At 47.9% G+C, this 13885-nt stretch overlaps 5 protein-coding genes across 5 annotated transcripts, besides 1 other annotated feature; 3 read left to right on the plus strand and 2 right to left on the minus strand.

The window, feature by feature from the left end:
- Positions 1 to 495: 495 nt before the first annotated feature.
- Positions 496 to 720, plus strand: TRV_02057 (uncharacterized protein; the record flags this gene model as incomplete). The annotated part of the gene is made up of 1 exon (XM_003023748.1): positions 496 to 720. A coding segment is annotated over one exon (225 nt), but the record flags the coding sequence as incomplete, so codon positions are not given.
- Positions 721 to 3031: 2311 nt separating this feature from the next.
- On the minus strand, positions 3032 to 3778 carry TRV_02058 (uncharacterized protein; the record flags this gene model as incomplete). Its single annotated transcript, XM_003023749.1, has 2 exons — positions 3032 to 3455; positions 3507 to 3778. 2 exons carry the CDS (start codon positions 3776 to 3778, stop codon positions 3032 to 3034), a joined length of 696 nt encoding a protein of 231 aa, XP_003023795.1.
- Positions 3779 to 7199: 3421 nt separating this feature from the next.
- Positions 7200 to 7274: a sequence feature (Short protein (TRV_02059, EFE43178.1) was converted to a misc_feature.).
- Positions 7275 to 8108: 834 nt separating this feature from the next.
- TRV_02060 (uncharacterized protein) lies at positions 8109 to 8411 on the minus strand (the record flags this gene model as incomplete). The annotated part of the gene is made up of 1 exon (XM_003023751.1): positions 8109 to 8411. The coding sequence occupies one exon, from the start codon at positions 8409 to 8411 to the stop codon at positions 8109 to 8111; it is 303 nt and encodes a 100-aa protein (XP_003023797.1).
- Positions 8412 to 9455: 1044 nt separating this feature from the next.
- TRV_02061 (uncharacterized protein) lies at positions 9456 to 10763 on the plus strand (the record flags this gene model as incomplete). Its single annotated transcript, XM_003023752.1, has 2 exons — positions 9456 to 10050; positions 10102 to 10763. 2 exons carry the CDS (start codon positions 9456 to 9458, stop codon positions 10761 to 10763), a joined length of 1257 nt encoding a protein of 418 aa, XP_003023798.1.
- Positions 10764 to 11517: 754 nt separating this feature from the next.
- On the plus strand, positions 11518 to 12399 carry TRV_02062 (uncharacterized protein; the record flags this gene model as incomplete). Its single annotated transcript, XM_003023753.1, has 2 exons — positions 11518 to 11845; positions 11936 to 12399. 2 exons carry the CDS (start codon positions 11518 to 11520, stop codon positions 12397 to 12399), a joined length of 792 nt encoding a protein of 263 aa, XP_003023799.1.
- Between the last annotated feature and the right edge of the window lie 1486 nt (positions 12400 to 13885).

A 13885-nucleotide genomic window follows, 5' to 3' on the forward strand; every position in this document is an offset into this window, starting at 1 on the left:
CAAACAAACAAACAAACAAACACATCTGGGGCCATGGTTTTCTTTGGCTGCTAGGAAATGTATCGGAGCTATCCAAACACCTTGTGCCTTTTTAAGGTTCGTGTCACTGCATAGGTCGTGGCTGGACGGGCTTTTCGGTGGACGGGAAGACCGGTAGCAAGTCCTCACATGCGATCTCATTGGACCGACGTGTCACCGTTTGAATAGTGTACTCTCAAGCAATATGAGGGAGGTTGGTGGGTGATATAGCTGATCAGGAGATGCATAAGAGGAAGGGGGGAAAGGCTCAAGTTTAACTCAGGATCTCTCTCAAGTCACATCTTTCTCTCAGCTAAGGAAGACCGCCCCCCACCCTCTCTGAGGGAAAAAGGATGAAAGGATAACACCTTACCCTGTATGTTGGGATATTACTTTACCCGCAACTCTTGAGATAGGGTTAACACGACGTTGCACAGATATCTGCTATCCTGAGGCCCATATCCTAATCGGGGCTAGGAAGGAAAAGGTCATTCATGGATTGATGCCCAGGGCAGCTCAAACCGAGATCTGTGCGTCTTATTGGAGAGCCAGGTCGATGGTAAACTGCAAGAAGGAGAAACCCGAGCTGAGGTTTCTCTTCTCTTTTTGGGTTTGGGAATGAATAAAAAAGCAACCACAGGCCAGTTTCCAAACAAACAGACAACGGGAGGAATAGCGAAAAAAAGAAAAGAAAAGAAATAAACTGGGGAGTTTTCTTTTATTTTGTAGCGGGTGTGAGGGGAGAGTGTTGTCTCCATGAATAGGAGTGGGTGGGATATCAAACTTCTTTCTCCAGGCCAAGAACACGGACGAAACCGAAGCTGTGCATCGTCCGCACGAATGTCAGATGCATTGTTGGGCCTGGAACTACCTCGTGGAACATCTGATAGCAGTGCAGGTGGCCAAAACTGCACCTTCAACACGCTGAATTGCGTATCGCGGGAAGGGAAATCGATATCTGTTCTCAAATTAGGACCCAAGCCTGCCTTTCTTCAGGCCAACCTTCTTCGACAGCCCCTGAGGGAAAAGAAAAGGGACGGGACATGCACAGGGCATGGAGGAGACCCCCCAATAATCATCCCGTCTGTCAGAGGCCGGTCACCGGTTCATTAAGGTTGCTGAAGTCTGGGTATCGAGGATGTAGCATCAACTTTTTCTTCTGTATTTGGGAGAAGATAGAGACAAGCGAAGGTGAAGGCTGGACATTGATGACGACTCCTCCAAGGCTGGGAAGGGGGACCGGAAGGGGGTATTATTGGTATGAAACCAATCATACATTGAACTGACATCTACAGTGAGAGACAGGCAGCGCAAACACATGGTCAAGGCCGCTTTTCTCCAGGCCTGATCGAGATGTTGTTGAATTTCTTTTGAAGCTCCAGATTGATCTAACTATGTAAGCCGTGACTGCGCAGAAAAACACGGGCTGAATAACCAACATCCCGATATCCATATCTTGATCTGCATGAAAACCTTCTATCTCGCCTGCAGTGCTCCGTGGTTGCATATACCTCGACACACCCGCCCATATTAACTCCCTACACTTAGACACCATTCTCTGTGCAAAAAGAGATGTCCATGCTGCCGTGTGTTTTCCTTTTTCTATATCCGTTCAACCTCCAATCACTGTTGTTCATCCATCCAGGGTTCAGGACTTGATATCTAGCAGGATCTTACGTATTTCCCAAGAATCCATGCAACTTTGTCCATACACACACATATGTAGTCAGTCAGTCAGTGAATGTATGTATTTGAATGTATGAAGCACTCCATACGCCATTCATCGAGCATGTTCCTCCCATCGTCCTGCTGCTCAACCGATACACTGGCGTGGATAGAGGTCCTTGCTGCTGGTTCATTATCTCCACTATAAACGGAAAGGAGGAAGGGTAGAAAGGGACAATCGCGCAATAGCGAACATGGATTGATACTCGATGCGTAAATACATTTAAAACACATAGCTACTTATATTTTCGACCAACCTCTCCATCTCCATAACCCTGGGAGCCGAACCAAGGAGGCTGGGGAGGAACAAAAGGAGAAACACGGTCGATCAACGTGCAAGCCATTCCCTGGCAGCAGCTTATGGTTGTCCAATTTACTAAGTATGCTTGTCGAATTGAATCTTGCGCTTTGATACCGGGGCCCCTTGCTCCTTCATGGACGGAACGGGTTGCAAGGACAGTCGAGAGATCCCGAGGGTTAATATCGTTCTTTAATTAAATTTCCCCTCCATGGCAGTTGCGGTATATGCATGAAGTTAGAGTGTCTGTGCGCTAATGGAAGCCTTGTTACCTGGAAGATAGAGAAGATCATTACTCCATGGCCCTATACGGAGGATACCATACTCCATACTAAGTATAGCATCACCATGTCGACAGCATTATTGCTGGATTCTGGAACAACTTAGTCATATCCTTGCTGATTTATGAAGTATTTCTTTTCGGTCATTGATGTTGTAAGCTTCACGCTTTCAACAGAATTTGTGTATCTGTACGGAGTACAGAGTATACGAGGATTCTTTTCTGACATGTATACAATCCTGCTTTGACTTGACCATCAACCTCGCACATGGCTTTCCCGTCCGACCAGTGCAAAGTAGTATAGTTGGTGAGCGTATGTATGCAAGTGTGCCCACCTTGAAACGACAAACACGGCACGGACAAAAAAAAGGTTAAGTGGACAGGAGCTGGGGCTGAATCTGTAGCCTCTGCGATAACAGCATCATCCACATTGATACCACTACTGACCAATCGGTCATTCGTAAATAGTTGGCATTCCAGCCAGAAAAAAAGGGATGGAGTGTGTTCGCATTTCGAAGTACTTTAACGCAGCCGTCAAGGGTGATTTCCCCATGCCTAGTGATGTAGGAGAAAAGGCCTCATCTTGGAGTTGAAGATAAAAAAAGAATCCATCGATTCCCTCGCACGTTCTCAATGGGCACGACTCACATACGGATATTCCGTCCTTGAAGATGCAAGGAGGCGCTCTTCCAGCTTCCCAATTTGTTCGCTTAAAATATTATCCATTCAACCATCAGTCGCGCAGCTTGGGAGGCCTTGTTTCTTCTTCTAAGGGAGAAAGAAAGAAACTGCAACGTCATGTTGGAGAAGTGAAAGATGTACCTCCTTGCCTTGCATGCAACGATGGCGATGCCGAAAGAGAGGATGATCGAATGGAACGTTCCATATACGAGGCAATGGAACCCCTTCCAAGGCTGGAGAATGACTCCATACAGAGTAGTCAGGGCCAATATTGATGCTTCGTCGCTACTGGAGACAAATTCTCCGACCCCCTTCGAGACTATTCCCATCCAAGACGAAGGGCTGTGCTTGGTGGCTTTCCTCTCTCCTTTCTTTTTACCCTTGGATCGTTCTTGGTCCAGTCCAATACTCCGTAACGCAAGCGATGTTGATAACTCACATGAGAGATAATAGCTGGAGCAGAGATGATCCGGGCCAAACTGCAGCCGACCCGTGTTTTCTCACCTCGTCAGGATAAAATGTAACTCGTCCATGTACGGAGTATGGGGTACTCCATATAGAGTAGCCTTCTTGACGCTCCATCTTGCATACTTTTTCTTCCTTTTGCTAGTTGCTGATGAAAGGATGATGATAAGAAGCAAAAAGGTGGCGCGAAGTTGAAGTTGAAGCGAGGACGAAAAGGCGGTGTCAAACTGCCGAAGCTGAGCCGAGCCGAGGCTGGGCAGAAAAGGGGACGAGGACGGCTCGAAAGGGGAAAGGACATGATGAATAAGCATCACATGACATAATGCTTATATAAGACAGGAGATGGCCGAAAGAAGCAAAAATAGACAACATCCAGAGAGAGAGAGAGAGCGCGAGAAGACGGCAAGTCGAAGAGCAAGACGAGAGGCGATAATTCCGTACAGAGATTGATAGAGAGACGACGGGGGCCAATAGCCGACAGGGCTTCTTTGAGACAAACGGAGCTCGACGCCCATCCAGTACTAGCCAGGTCAGGGAGCTGGTTGCCTGACTTTCAACGCTCTTTTTTCCCTCCGCTACCTGTCTTCTGACCATCTGTCCCCTTTTCGAACCCTTGCCATCTTGACCTGTACGTCAAGCCCAGTTTGAAATTCGATGAGCATTAGTGAGAGTCTAATATAGATAGTGTGCTAACAATGGGTGTATATAAATAGAGATGACTCGAACAGCTTGCCAAGTCCATGCACAAACCAGTGGCTGAATAACGCGAGATCAGTGCTTGTTGTACTCCGTCGAACGCTCGACATCTCCCTTCGATCAGCGCCCGTAAGGAGCTGTGAAATCCTTGGGAGGAAGTTTTGATATTCGTTTACCTAAACCCACAGGCGGATGTGCCTCCTGCTTTACACAAGATCAGCAGGCTAAGTACTCTCTCCATACGGATATACAGGAGCCAGCTCTTGCCGGTTGTGCGTCTTTATGCGTGGCGGGCTAAAATTATGCAACGAAATGCCGTATCCAGTGGGGACCACATCATGGTGATAACTCATGTATATCGTACATTAGTGACCACGCTCCATGCAGCACTCCTCTATCCAACGAGAGCTAGCGAGATGTGTGATGGAAAAGGCTGGTCAAAGAACTAACGACTCTCTTTTCCAGGTGACTTGGTCGCGCGAGGCAAAAAGGGCCCAAGGAGTTGGTTATTATCACACTGACGGAACGAGAACGAGCCTCAGCCCAAGAACTAGGCTCACCCATGGAAGTGCGAATGAACCATGGTGGTGGTTCGAGTCCAGCGTACGTTATTATTCATACGCCGATGGCAAGCTAGAGCAAGCTTTGGTAGCAAGTCGTATCCAGACTCTGGGTGAATGGACGGAGTTGAAATGGTTAAGATGAGAAACCAAGACGAAGGCCTGCCCTTTTCAGTCACCCTCCGCCCCATGTCAAGAGTATCCATGTCCATGTTCGAGTCCCAGGCCAGGTTCTGTCCACTGTTGGCTTCTCTCCACAGCCCGTCACCGACACACGCACACACACCAAACAGATCGGTGGACAGGCGCAGGATGTAAGTAGGACGTGACGAGGTTCATCCTTCCACGTATCCTCTGTTGGCTTGGACCTTCAACTTAATTTATGCGAGGGACTCGAAGCACCCTTTGCAGGGATGGGTCCATCATGAGCCAACGAACAGAAAATCAGCCACATTCCGTCCTTTGCTTTTCCTTCGGATGATGAATGCAAAATTGCCTATTCTGGGGCTAGTTGGAGAGAGAGTGTGTATGACTCTTTGGCGCTAGTCAAGATGATGCCCATGGTATGGGGAAGGGTGGGGAGCGGCGGTCGCAGAGGGAGGACAGGTAATTCCCATCATCGATAAGGATACGCGAGTTTCTTATTCTCCTTGTTAGTCAGCGTCAACTAGCGGCCCCCTTCAAGGATGTTGGGCCAACCATCGCTTTGGCGCGCCTTGCCCTGGAGGGTTTCTCCCAGCCCTTGACCACGGAGAATACTGACCGAGCCCATAGGATAACGGACATTCATGCGCTGTAAGAAGTCGATAAGAGGCGACAGGTCTTGGCAGGGATCTTCCTACTGACGTTCTCTTTTCCATCTTCTTTGGGACGTAACTACTCTGTACTTTCTCTTGACCAAAAGAGAACTATGGAAGGGATTGAGAAACTAGCCACTGCCACGACATGAAGTATTCTTTGTTGGCTCAACCTGCTGATGCAAATAGCTTGAACTGCGTCTTTGCATAGAGTACGGATACGGATGAAATAAACTGCGAGGGAATGGGAGCGCAGCCGCTGAGTCTCAGGATAGGAAACGAGAGACTCCGTAGTAAGAAGGGTCCCTTCACCGACATCAACATCTCCTGAGAATTAGTCAAGCTGATGGAGGACGTCTCCAGCAAGTCATATCCCAACAACCCGAACGGTGGTTCCTGAATGCGTGGAAGAAATTCCCACACTTTTTTTTTTTTTGTATCACCGAGATCAGATGAGCAGTGTCCTTCTCCCTGAAGCTACCCAATGGCAATTGCCACAATAAACTTCGCATAATCTCCTAGCCACCTCTTCCAGCGAATCAGGCACAAGGCTACGTTGGCTTGAGCTGGCTTCTTTCCAGTCAAAATCTCGTCAAGGCAGCAGAAACAACAGAAGAAGCAAAAAAAAGTTTCTTAAAGTGGACAGAGAATGAGGATGACACCGCCAGAAATAGAAATACGTGTTAAGACAGAAATTGCATTTAATATGGTGATGGTCTATTGAAGCCCAGGGGATTCTCCGCACGATCCTTGCACTGAAACCAATACAAGGTCACCAGCCGTGTTCGAAAAGGGCCCAAGGTCACCAGTTAGATTTTAGCCCGATCATCCAACATGGTACAGGGGCAGTGTCATGCATGCAAAAATTTAATCTAAAAAAAAAAAAAAAAAAGAAGCACAGCAATTTATAACAGCCATGATATGAATCAGATTGCTTTTTGCAAAGTTCCCGAGGCCAACACAGAGTGATGGAATCTACGCAAGCAAGGACATCCAAGCCCCAAGGAAACAGATCGACTTCTTTCTTTTTTACTGTTTTTGATTCGTGTCCAGAGGGCTATCATCAACATGACCAAGCTTCGAAGTGCACCACCCAAGAACCACAAGCCTCCTGGCCTCCCCATCGTTGCTCTTAATTATCCACAGGGCATGCCGAAGCTCCGCAAGCCTCGCATCGCACCAACTCTGCATGTCGAGTCTCTTTCTCGTCGTCAAATCAACCCTTCGGCCACCTCTGTTCTCTGTCCTGCACTGCGGGTTGCTAAACTAGTTAGTTGAATGAAAACCCAAGGGCCAGGACGGGGGGAGCAGGACGTTATGCAGCGCCGCCTATCATGACGCAGGAAGAAGGGCATCCAAGGCAGCTAACTTCTCACTCTTGCTCACCATAACCAGGCTTTGATCTGAGAGATGACGGTTATGTTTTGCCTCACCGCAGCAGGGTCGATAATTTGGAGTCACTCAGAGATTGATGCTCGATGCTCCGTATACAACCATGCACACTCAACATCCATCTTGCATAATGTAATACTCGAAGCCTGGCCAACTAGACCAGCATTAACTTTCCCTTTCCCTTGTTGAACTGTGTTTGCTTTCGTTTCTTTTTCCTTCTGCTGCTGCTCCTTCGAACTGGACTGTTTTTACTCTTCTGCCTTTTTTCTGGATCAGGTTGGACAGAGATGCTGACATCAGAGCCCAAGGAAGATGAAGAAGACGAGAAAGAAGAAAAGAAAGCCAGCCATGCTCCACCGTAAAGTAAAGGTAAATCTCCACGGGCCACACGGCACTGTCCACAGTATCCTGGCTTCGTGTGTCTCGATTTGCCATCTTGCCTGCCGTTTGATTCGTTCCAGAAAACACCATCGATCTTTGACCTGTTTCGTCTTACGACTGGGAGGTCGACGCAAAAAAAAATAAAGGGTCCACGTCAGGGAACGAGAAGGAAAAGGCACCATTCAGCTTCCAATAAGGGTAGCCAGGAAGACCAAAGATTGGCGCTTAGTTAAGCTGGCCTATCTTCTCCTTTAACCTTCAGCGCGACCATCCATCGCCCTATATGACAGAGAACTCGTTCATACATACGCAACCGTTGTCAACAAATCCTGATTCAGCCGAAACATCCCAGGGTGGAGAAGCAGTCTGTCTTCTATATGATGTGGACACGGCTAGTTTCATCATAGGGCCAACATGCTCCACGAACCCCATTGGCCGTCCTTGATTATGTAACAGCCATGGCCGACCTCAAACTTCGTGTGAGCACAAGCTACGACAACATATACGGAGTACGGAGCACTATGTACTCCGTAGGTAGGGGCTCAAAAGAGACAAAGAAAAAGAAAACCTGAAAAGGAACGACAACAGAGAACAGTGAGCAGAGAGGCAGATGTGCATGATTAGCGCCCTTCTGAGCGAAAGGAGAAGGGGGGGGGGGGGAGGAAACGATCTTTTCGTTTTTCTTGCTGCTCTCTTTTTTACTATGCAGCCACTGCATTGACCCGCTGTCTCTCCCCTCTGCATCAAGGGGGGATAACAGCCGGGGACTCAGCGGACGGAGAAAGGCAGAAGCTGCAGCAGAAGGGCACCCAGCATCAGCCAAAGAGAGAGTGTGTGGAAGACCCACGCCCCAGGCTTGCTTCAGCGCAGTACAGTAGCGCAATTTCGCTCGCAGTGTCTTGCTCCTGCGAGGATGGCTGGCGCAGACTAGCCATTGGCGGGCGCCTTGCAGATTTGCTTTTTTCTGTTATATTGTACACATCTCCATCTTTCTCTTCTCTCTTCTTCCTTTTTCCCGTCGTTTCTTTTTCCTTCTCTTTTGCTTTTTTTTTTTCTTTTGCAACAGGTGTGACCCATGGACCATCTGGCAGTGGCGTTCCCTTTCGCTCGTCCCCCATGGAGCCTGGTCCGCCTTGTTTCTTACGGAGCTAAGCTGCGTGAAGGACCGACTCTGCACCAATCATGGCCCATCTCCATCTTTAACCCGAGGCCGCTTGCGGTACCCTCAGATAGAGGTATTTCCCGCCACCACCTGCCTGCCTGCTCCCCCCCAGCCAGCGATAGGGAGAGTTGTGTGTGAGATGAGCGAGCAGTGACGATTCTACACTAACCCTTGGAGGCCCGCTGCTCCCTCTCGGCATTTCTATCTTCCTCCGATTATATGTACCTATCCATGCTCGGACACTCATCATCATCATCATAGTCATCTATATCCTTCCCGTCTCGCCCTTCAATTCACCCCATTTCTTCTCCCCTTGCACGTTCCTTTTCCTGTTATCAAAGTCTTGATCACGGTCCTTTAAACCCAAAACTCCCTCCTCTCCCTATCGCTCCTCTTTCCGGCTCTGGAACTAGCTCTCCCTAATTCTCTCCTCTGCTACGACTGTCATCATCGCCCTAAATTCTTTACCTGGCCATCCCCTACCAGTCCCATATCGCCTCCGCTTCGCCTTGATTTAAAAATACCCGTCTCTGCCGTTTTACCCTTTTTTTTTTTCGCCTCATCCACCAGTTCTGGACCTCCCAGCCAACCAACCACAAGGACCTTAAACCTTCTCAAGCAAAACCATACTTAGCCGCAGAGATATATATACCTTTCGTTCTTTTTCGTTTTGTGCCTTATATCACCCTGCCTCCTACCTATCCTACCTTCCTCTCAAGATCGATAACGGGCCAGATGGACACCTGAGCCATAGGAACATCATCCCGCTCTCTCACCGTCTCACTCTCTCTTTTAATATACCCCTTTTCTCTGCGGGTGTTGTCGACGAAAAAAAAAGGGTTCGTTTACTTGATTCTTTTCTTGGGAGCTTTTATTTTGGACCACATTGCCACCTCCGGACTTTGGAATACCCTTCTACCTTCCTCTCCTTTTACCATCAACCAACCAAACAGCTATATACGTCCGCAACTTGCTTTGCCCCGTTGAGGTATAACAGGCCATGCATCTCCCAACTCCACCGCAGTCACCCCAACCAGTCTCCTATTGCGATGCTCCAGAGGACAAACTTGGGCTACTCCTAGCCAACCGACTAGAGCTTACCGGCATACTGGGTGTAGGTGCTTATGGAGTGGTATATTCTGCTATCGACATCCAGACAAATACTCCATATGCCGTCAAGGCATTGAACAAGGCCGGCCTGGATCCCAGACAGCGAAAGTTCCAGCAACGGGAAATCAAACTACATCATATGGCCAGCCATCATCCCAACGTTGTTTCTTTGGTCCGCATCATGGATTCTCATGATTGTACTTTTGTTGTTATCGAGTTTTGTCCAGAGGGCGATCTATTTTCCAATATCACCGAACGAGGCCACTTCGTAGGAAATGATTTCCTAGTAAAGAGGGCCTTCCTCCAGATTTTGGATGCCGTTGAATTCTGCCACAGCATAGGGATCTATCACCGGGATCTGAAGCCGGAAAACATCCTGGTGTCTGACCGTGGGATGAACGTTAAGCTTGCGGACTTCGGCCTCGCAACAACAGATGCCTATACATCCGACTTTGGCTGTGGCTCTACGTTCTATATGTCTCCTGGTATGTGTTTATTTCCCATTGATCTGGTTCTTTTTTTACCCTGACTAACAGTTGGAATAGAATGTCAACAATCCACCCCAGCCGCGTATGCTTCTGCTCCCAATGACGTTTGGAGTCTTGGAGTTATCCTGGTCAACTTGTCTTGCGGCCGCAACCCCTGGAAACGAGCTTCTCCAGAGGACCCTACTTTCTTGGCCTATCTAAAGAACCCACAGTTCCTAAGGACAATCCTTCCACTATCCGTGGAACTCAATGCTATCCTGAGACGCATCTTTGAATGTGATCCTCAAAAGAGAATCACGATCCCGGAGCTGCGCAAGTTGATCCTGGAATGTCCAAGGTTTACTGTCCGCCCATCGGTCCCAGTCCTCTCCCCAGTGGTTACCCCTCCAACCCAGAGCTTACAGTGCCTCAAGGAGCCAGTAGAATTTGTGCCATTCAACAACTCTTACCCTCCATCCTCACCAGCAGCAGAGCTCATCGAACCACAATACTCCAGCTCCGCTGTTTCAGACACCTCTTTGTCTGACGATGACTCGGTCTCATCATGCTCGTCAACTGAATCCATCAGCAATTTCCAACATCGCTTCGCCCCTGCTGTTATCCCACCTAACTTTTGGGGCTCTTTTATTCCTATAAACCACCCCGGGCAGAAGCTGACCACACGACATAGGCCTCTGGAGCAACCCATGCCTATCACCGTTCAATCATAATTTCGCCTGGACTTCGAATCTTAATTTTACGCCAACGAATCTCCTTTCAATTAACCCTTCTCTGCTTCGGAATATACGTTTCTTAACCAGTTTAATATTCTTCCGATGGACCCTCCCTCTAAAACAATACCAAGGAGTTTTAACGGACGGGCGCCCATTCTACTTTTTTCATCACCACGGTTCCAGTTTGGATTTTAGCTGACAAGCTCCCAAGAAGGAAAAAAACACCACTTTCCGGAAACTTTTCTTCAATTTCTACTCATTCCAGCCAGCGTTTGACGAATTTCATGGATCTCACTTCTCCATTTCAACACGTGTCTTGATACAATCGCTACTTTTCCTCTGCCTTTTCTCTTCCCCTACATAATATCTATTTTGTGCAGGCTGGGCAATTTTTTTTTTCTCCACACTTTACGTTGCAGCCTATGCCTTTTTCGTGTCATTTGTATTACGTTCACCGGCTTGTCTGCTTTCTCCTTTTCGTTTGGGATGGATGAAAATGACGAATTAACTTCTCTGGCGTTTTTCATGCTGAAATCCTCGAAGCAGGTAGTTTTTGTTTTTTTTTTTTTTTTTGGAGGCGTTTTCATTCAAATACTTGTCTGGGAGGCGGAATACTTTTTTTTGCGTGTACTCATGCGGGTTGTTTTAAGATGCATTTGGAGGCCTACTCATTTTTTTGCTTACCTTTTTTTCTCCCCTTACCATTTACCAATAGAGGTTTACTTGCGGGAGTGTCTTGCGTTTTGATGGGATGATGAAATTCTCGCTTTCGAAACTGATACCCAGAATTTATATATACGTTCAACAAAACCCCAATATTTTACCCAACTTGGAGCACACGAACTATACCTGTGCATCCAGAAAGACCTGTTTGGATGAACCAGCTCTTAAATGCGTTCCTCCATACCCCTTAATGTATATAGTGACAGTCAATACAAATATTTATAGACTGATCAGCTCCTTGACGACTCTACTTCGCATCCGGATAATGGTCGTACTTCCAGACGTGGTACAGCCTGCTGGTCGCATTGATAGACAAGAGGAAAGGCAGGCTAGGATACCTAACGCCCGTGTTATATGTATGGCATCTTATGTGGTTTCTCTGCGCTGCTCGTGTACAGCGATGGCTGACTATTGCTGACCAACTTGACGCCCGACTCACCTCGCAGCCTCGTCGTCCCTTTTCTTTTCTCCCGGCGAGGCAGCCAGCCCCAGGGAGAGAGTTAGCCAGTTCGGGATCAATGTCCGTTCGCAGTCCCCCATCGTCTCTCTGCCGCTGATCTTGTGTCTCCCCGTTTGCTCATCCACTCTCCGTATTCAGATGCAGGGGACTCGAGCTCTCTTCCTAACCGGGTCTAATTTCAGCACTCTTCAAGAAATGATACCCTCCCAGTACTCCGTCGCTAGTAGTGAAGAGAAGATAGCCCCATCTGGATCTTCCTCCCCTTTCTTTTTCCTTCGTTTTTTGTTTTCGGCATGTTGTCTGGGTGTGGTTATGTATCTACTTCTCCATCTCGGGGCGCTGCTTCCAACCCCCTTTTGGCAAAACGAGGATTTCATCTTCAAGGCGATGCGAGATGTGCAGAGAATAATCCTCCTCCTTCTCCTCCACCCACCCCCATACTGCATCTAGCTCGTAAAACTAGTTCGGGGCCATGGTTCCATCCTCCACTAGCGACGACAGATCGGCAGGCTGATAGGCCCTCCCAGGGAGATCAAGCCACTTGGGCAACGCTCGCTGCTGACCGTCGTCCTTTTCTGACGCAGGCCAGTTCTCAAGCACAAGTCAACCTAGACACAGCCAGAAACGGGCTACTATTGACTCGGTTGGTCATCCGTACATTTCCATTGCAGCCAGGCGGGGCGCAACCCCGTTATTTGGTGATTTGGCTTGAAGAGAGATGCAGCCGTGGGGGCGAAGTTCACGGTGTCTCTCTCGATGGTCTTCTTCGTTTCTTTTTTACTTCTCAAGACGAGATGAAATCTATCCATGCAGCATGGCGACAGCTAACCGGGTCTAACGAATGAAGGAAAGAAGCCCGTCTGCTACGTGAGATGTGAGCTTGTGCATGAATTAGATTGTTTGCTGATGGAGGATGCTCGGAATACCCATCCTCTCTGGTCAGGGGGCCTTTTTGCTCGACATATTGAAATTAACTACGGAGGTTATGCTCTATGTCCAGCATCTTCCGATTGCATGGCCAACTCTTGTCTCCCTGCATGGATTTACTCTTTTCATGTTCATCTGGTTAACTACGAAGTACTCCGGACTTACTGGCAATCATCTATCTATATTGGGCTGCCGAGTCACCTTCTAGCCGATTGCAGGTATAAATAAATGCATGTACAGAGTAGATATGCAGATGAAGGGATCACATGGAGTGCAGAAAAATCATTCGATGTTTCTCGATTACCCCCTACCAGCCATGCAAGTGGTAGGTAGACCCATGAGGAGATACGCTGGCAGCAACAAGGGTTAGGAAGAAGGGGATGCATGTTTCTCTCTTAATCATCGTTGGCATGATTGTCTGCCTGCTAGTCGCCTAGAAAGAAAAAACCAAGACTGTCACCCTGCCGGCTGCCGGCTCCAGGGCTCTGCATCTCCATCTGACAATGCATCCAGGCCTTAAGCAGCAATATACCGTGGCTCGTTTGTTGAATCCCCGTCTGCTTTGTGGGGGGCCCATGGCTTCGCTGCATGAAGGACAAGCTGCATAACCATATATACCTAACTACTTATACTATACATATCTTTCCGTTGCGGATATTTTATGTAACCCCTTTTTAAAATATAACGGAAATACCTGCTGAATTAAGCACCTCTTAAGTGCAAGGTAGATAAAGGCCTTTATTGTCTGCGCACTAGTTAGTCAGAACAGAGACGCAATATCGGGAAGGTTGATATTCAACATATATCCTGTCTATAGCAGAGAGGGCTATAAAGGAGGTCCGAGGAAAACAGAGATACCCTCTTCTAAATCATTCATGCGACCCCCTGACATGGCTTGCTGGGTAGATAATGCAAGAAAATGCTTTAAACCTAGGAGTTCATATAAGGTCATGCCCGGAACCCTCCAGGAAAACCAGTTGGTCGAAGGTTTAAACATTTTAAAGCATGC

Source organism: Trichophyton verrucosum (genome assembly GCF_000151505.1).
Source record: "Trichophyton verrucosum HKI 0517 chromosome Unknown contig00191_1.f1.exp, whole genome shotgun sequence".
In the NCBI taxonomy this organism is placed as follows: Eukaryota; Fungi; Ascomycota; class Eurotiomycetes; order Onygenales; family Arthrodermataceae; genus Trichophyton; species Trichophyton verrucosum.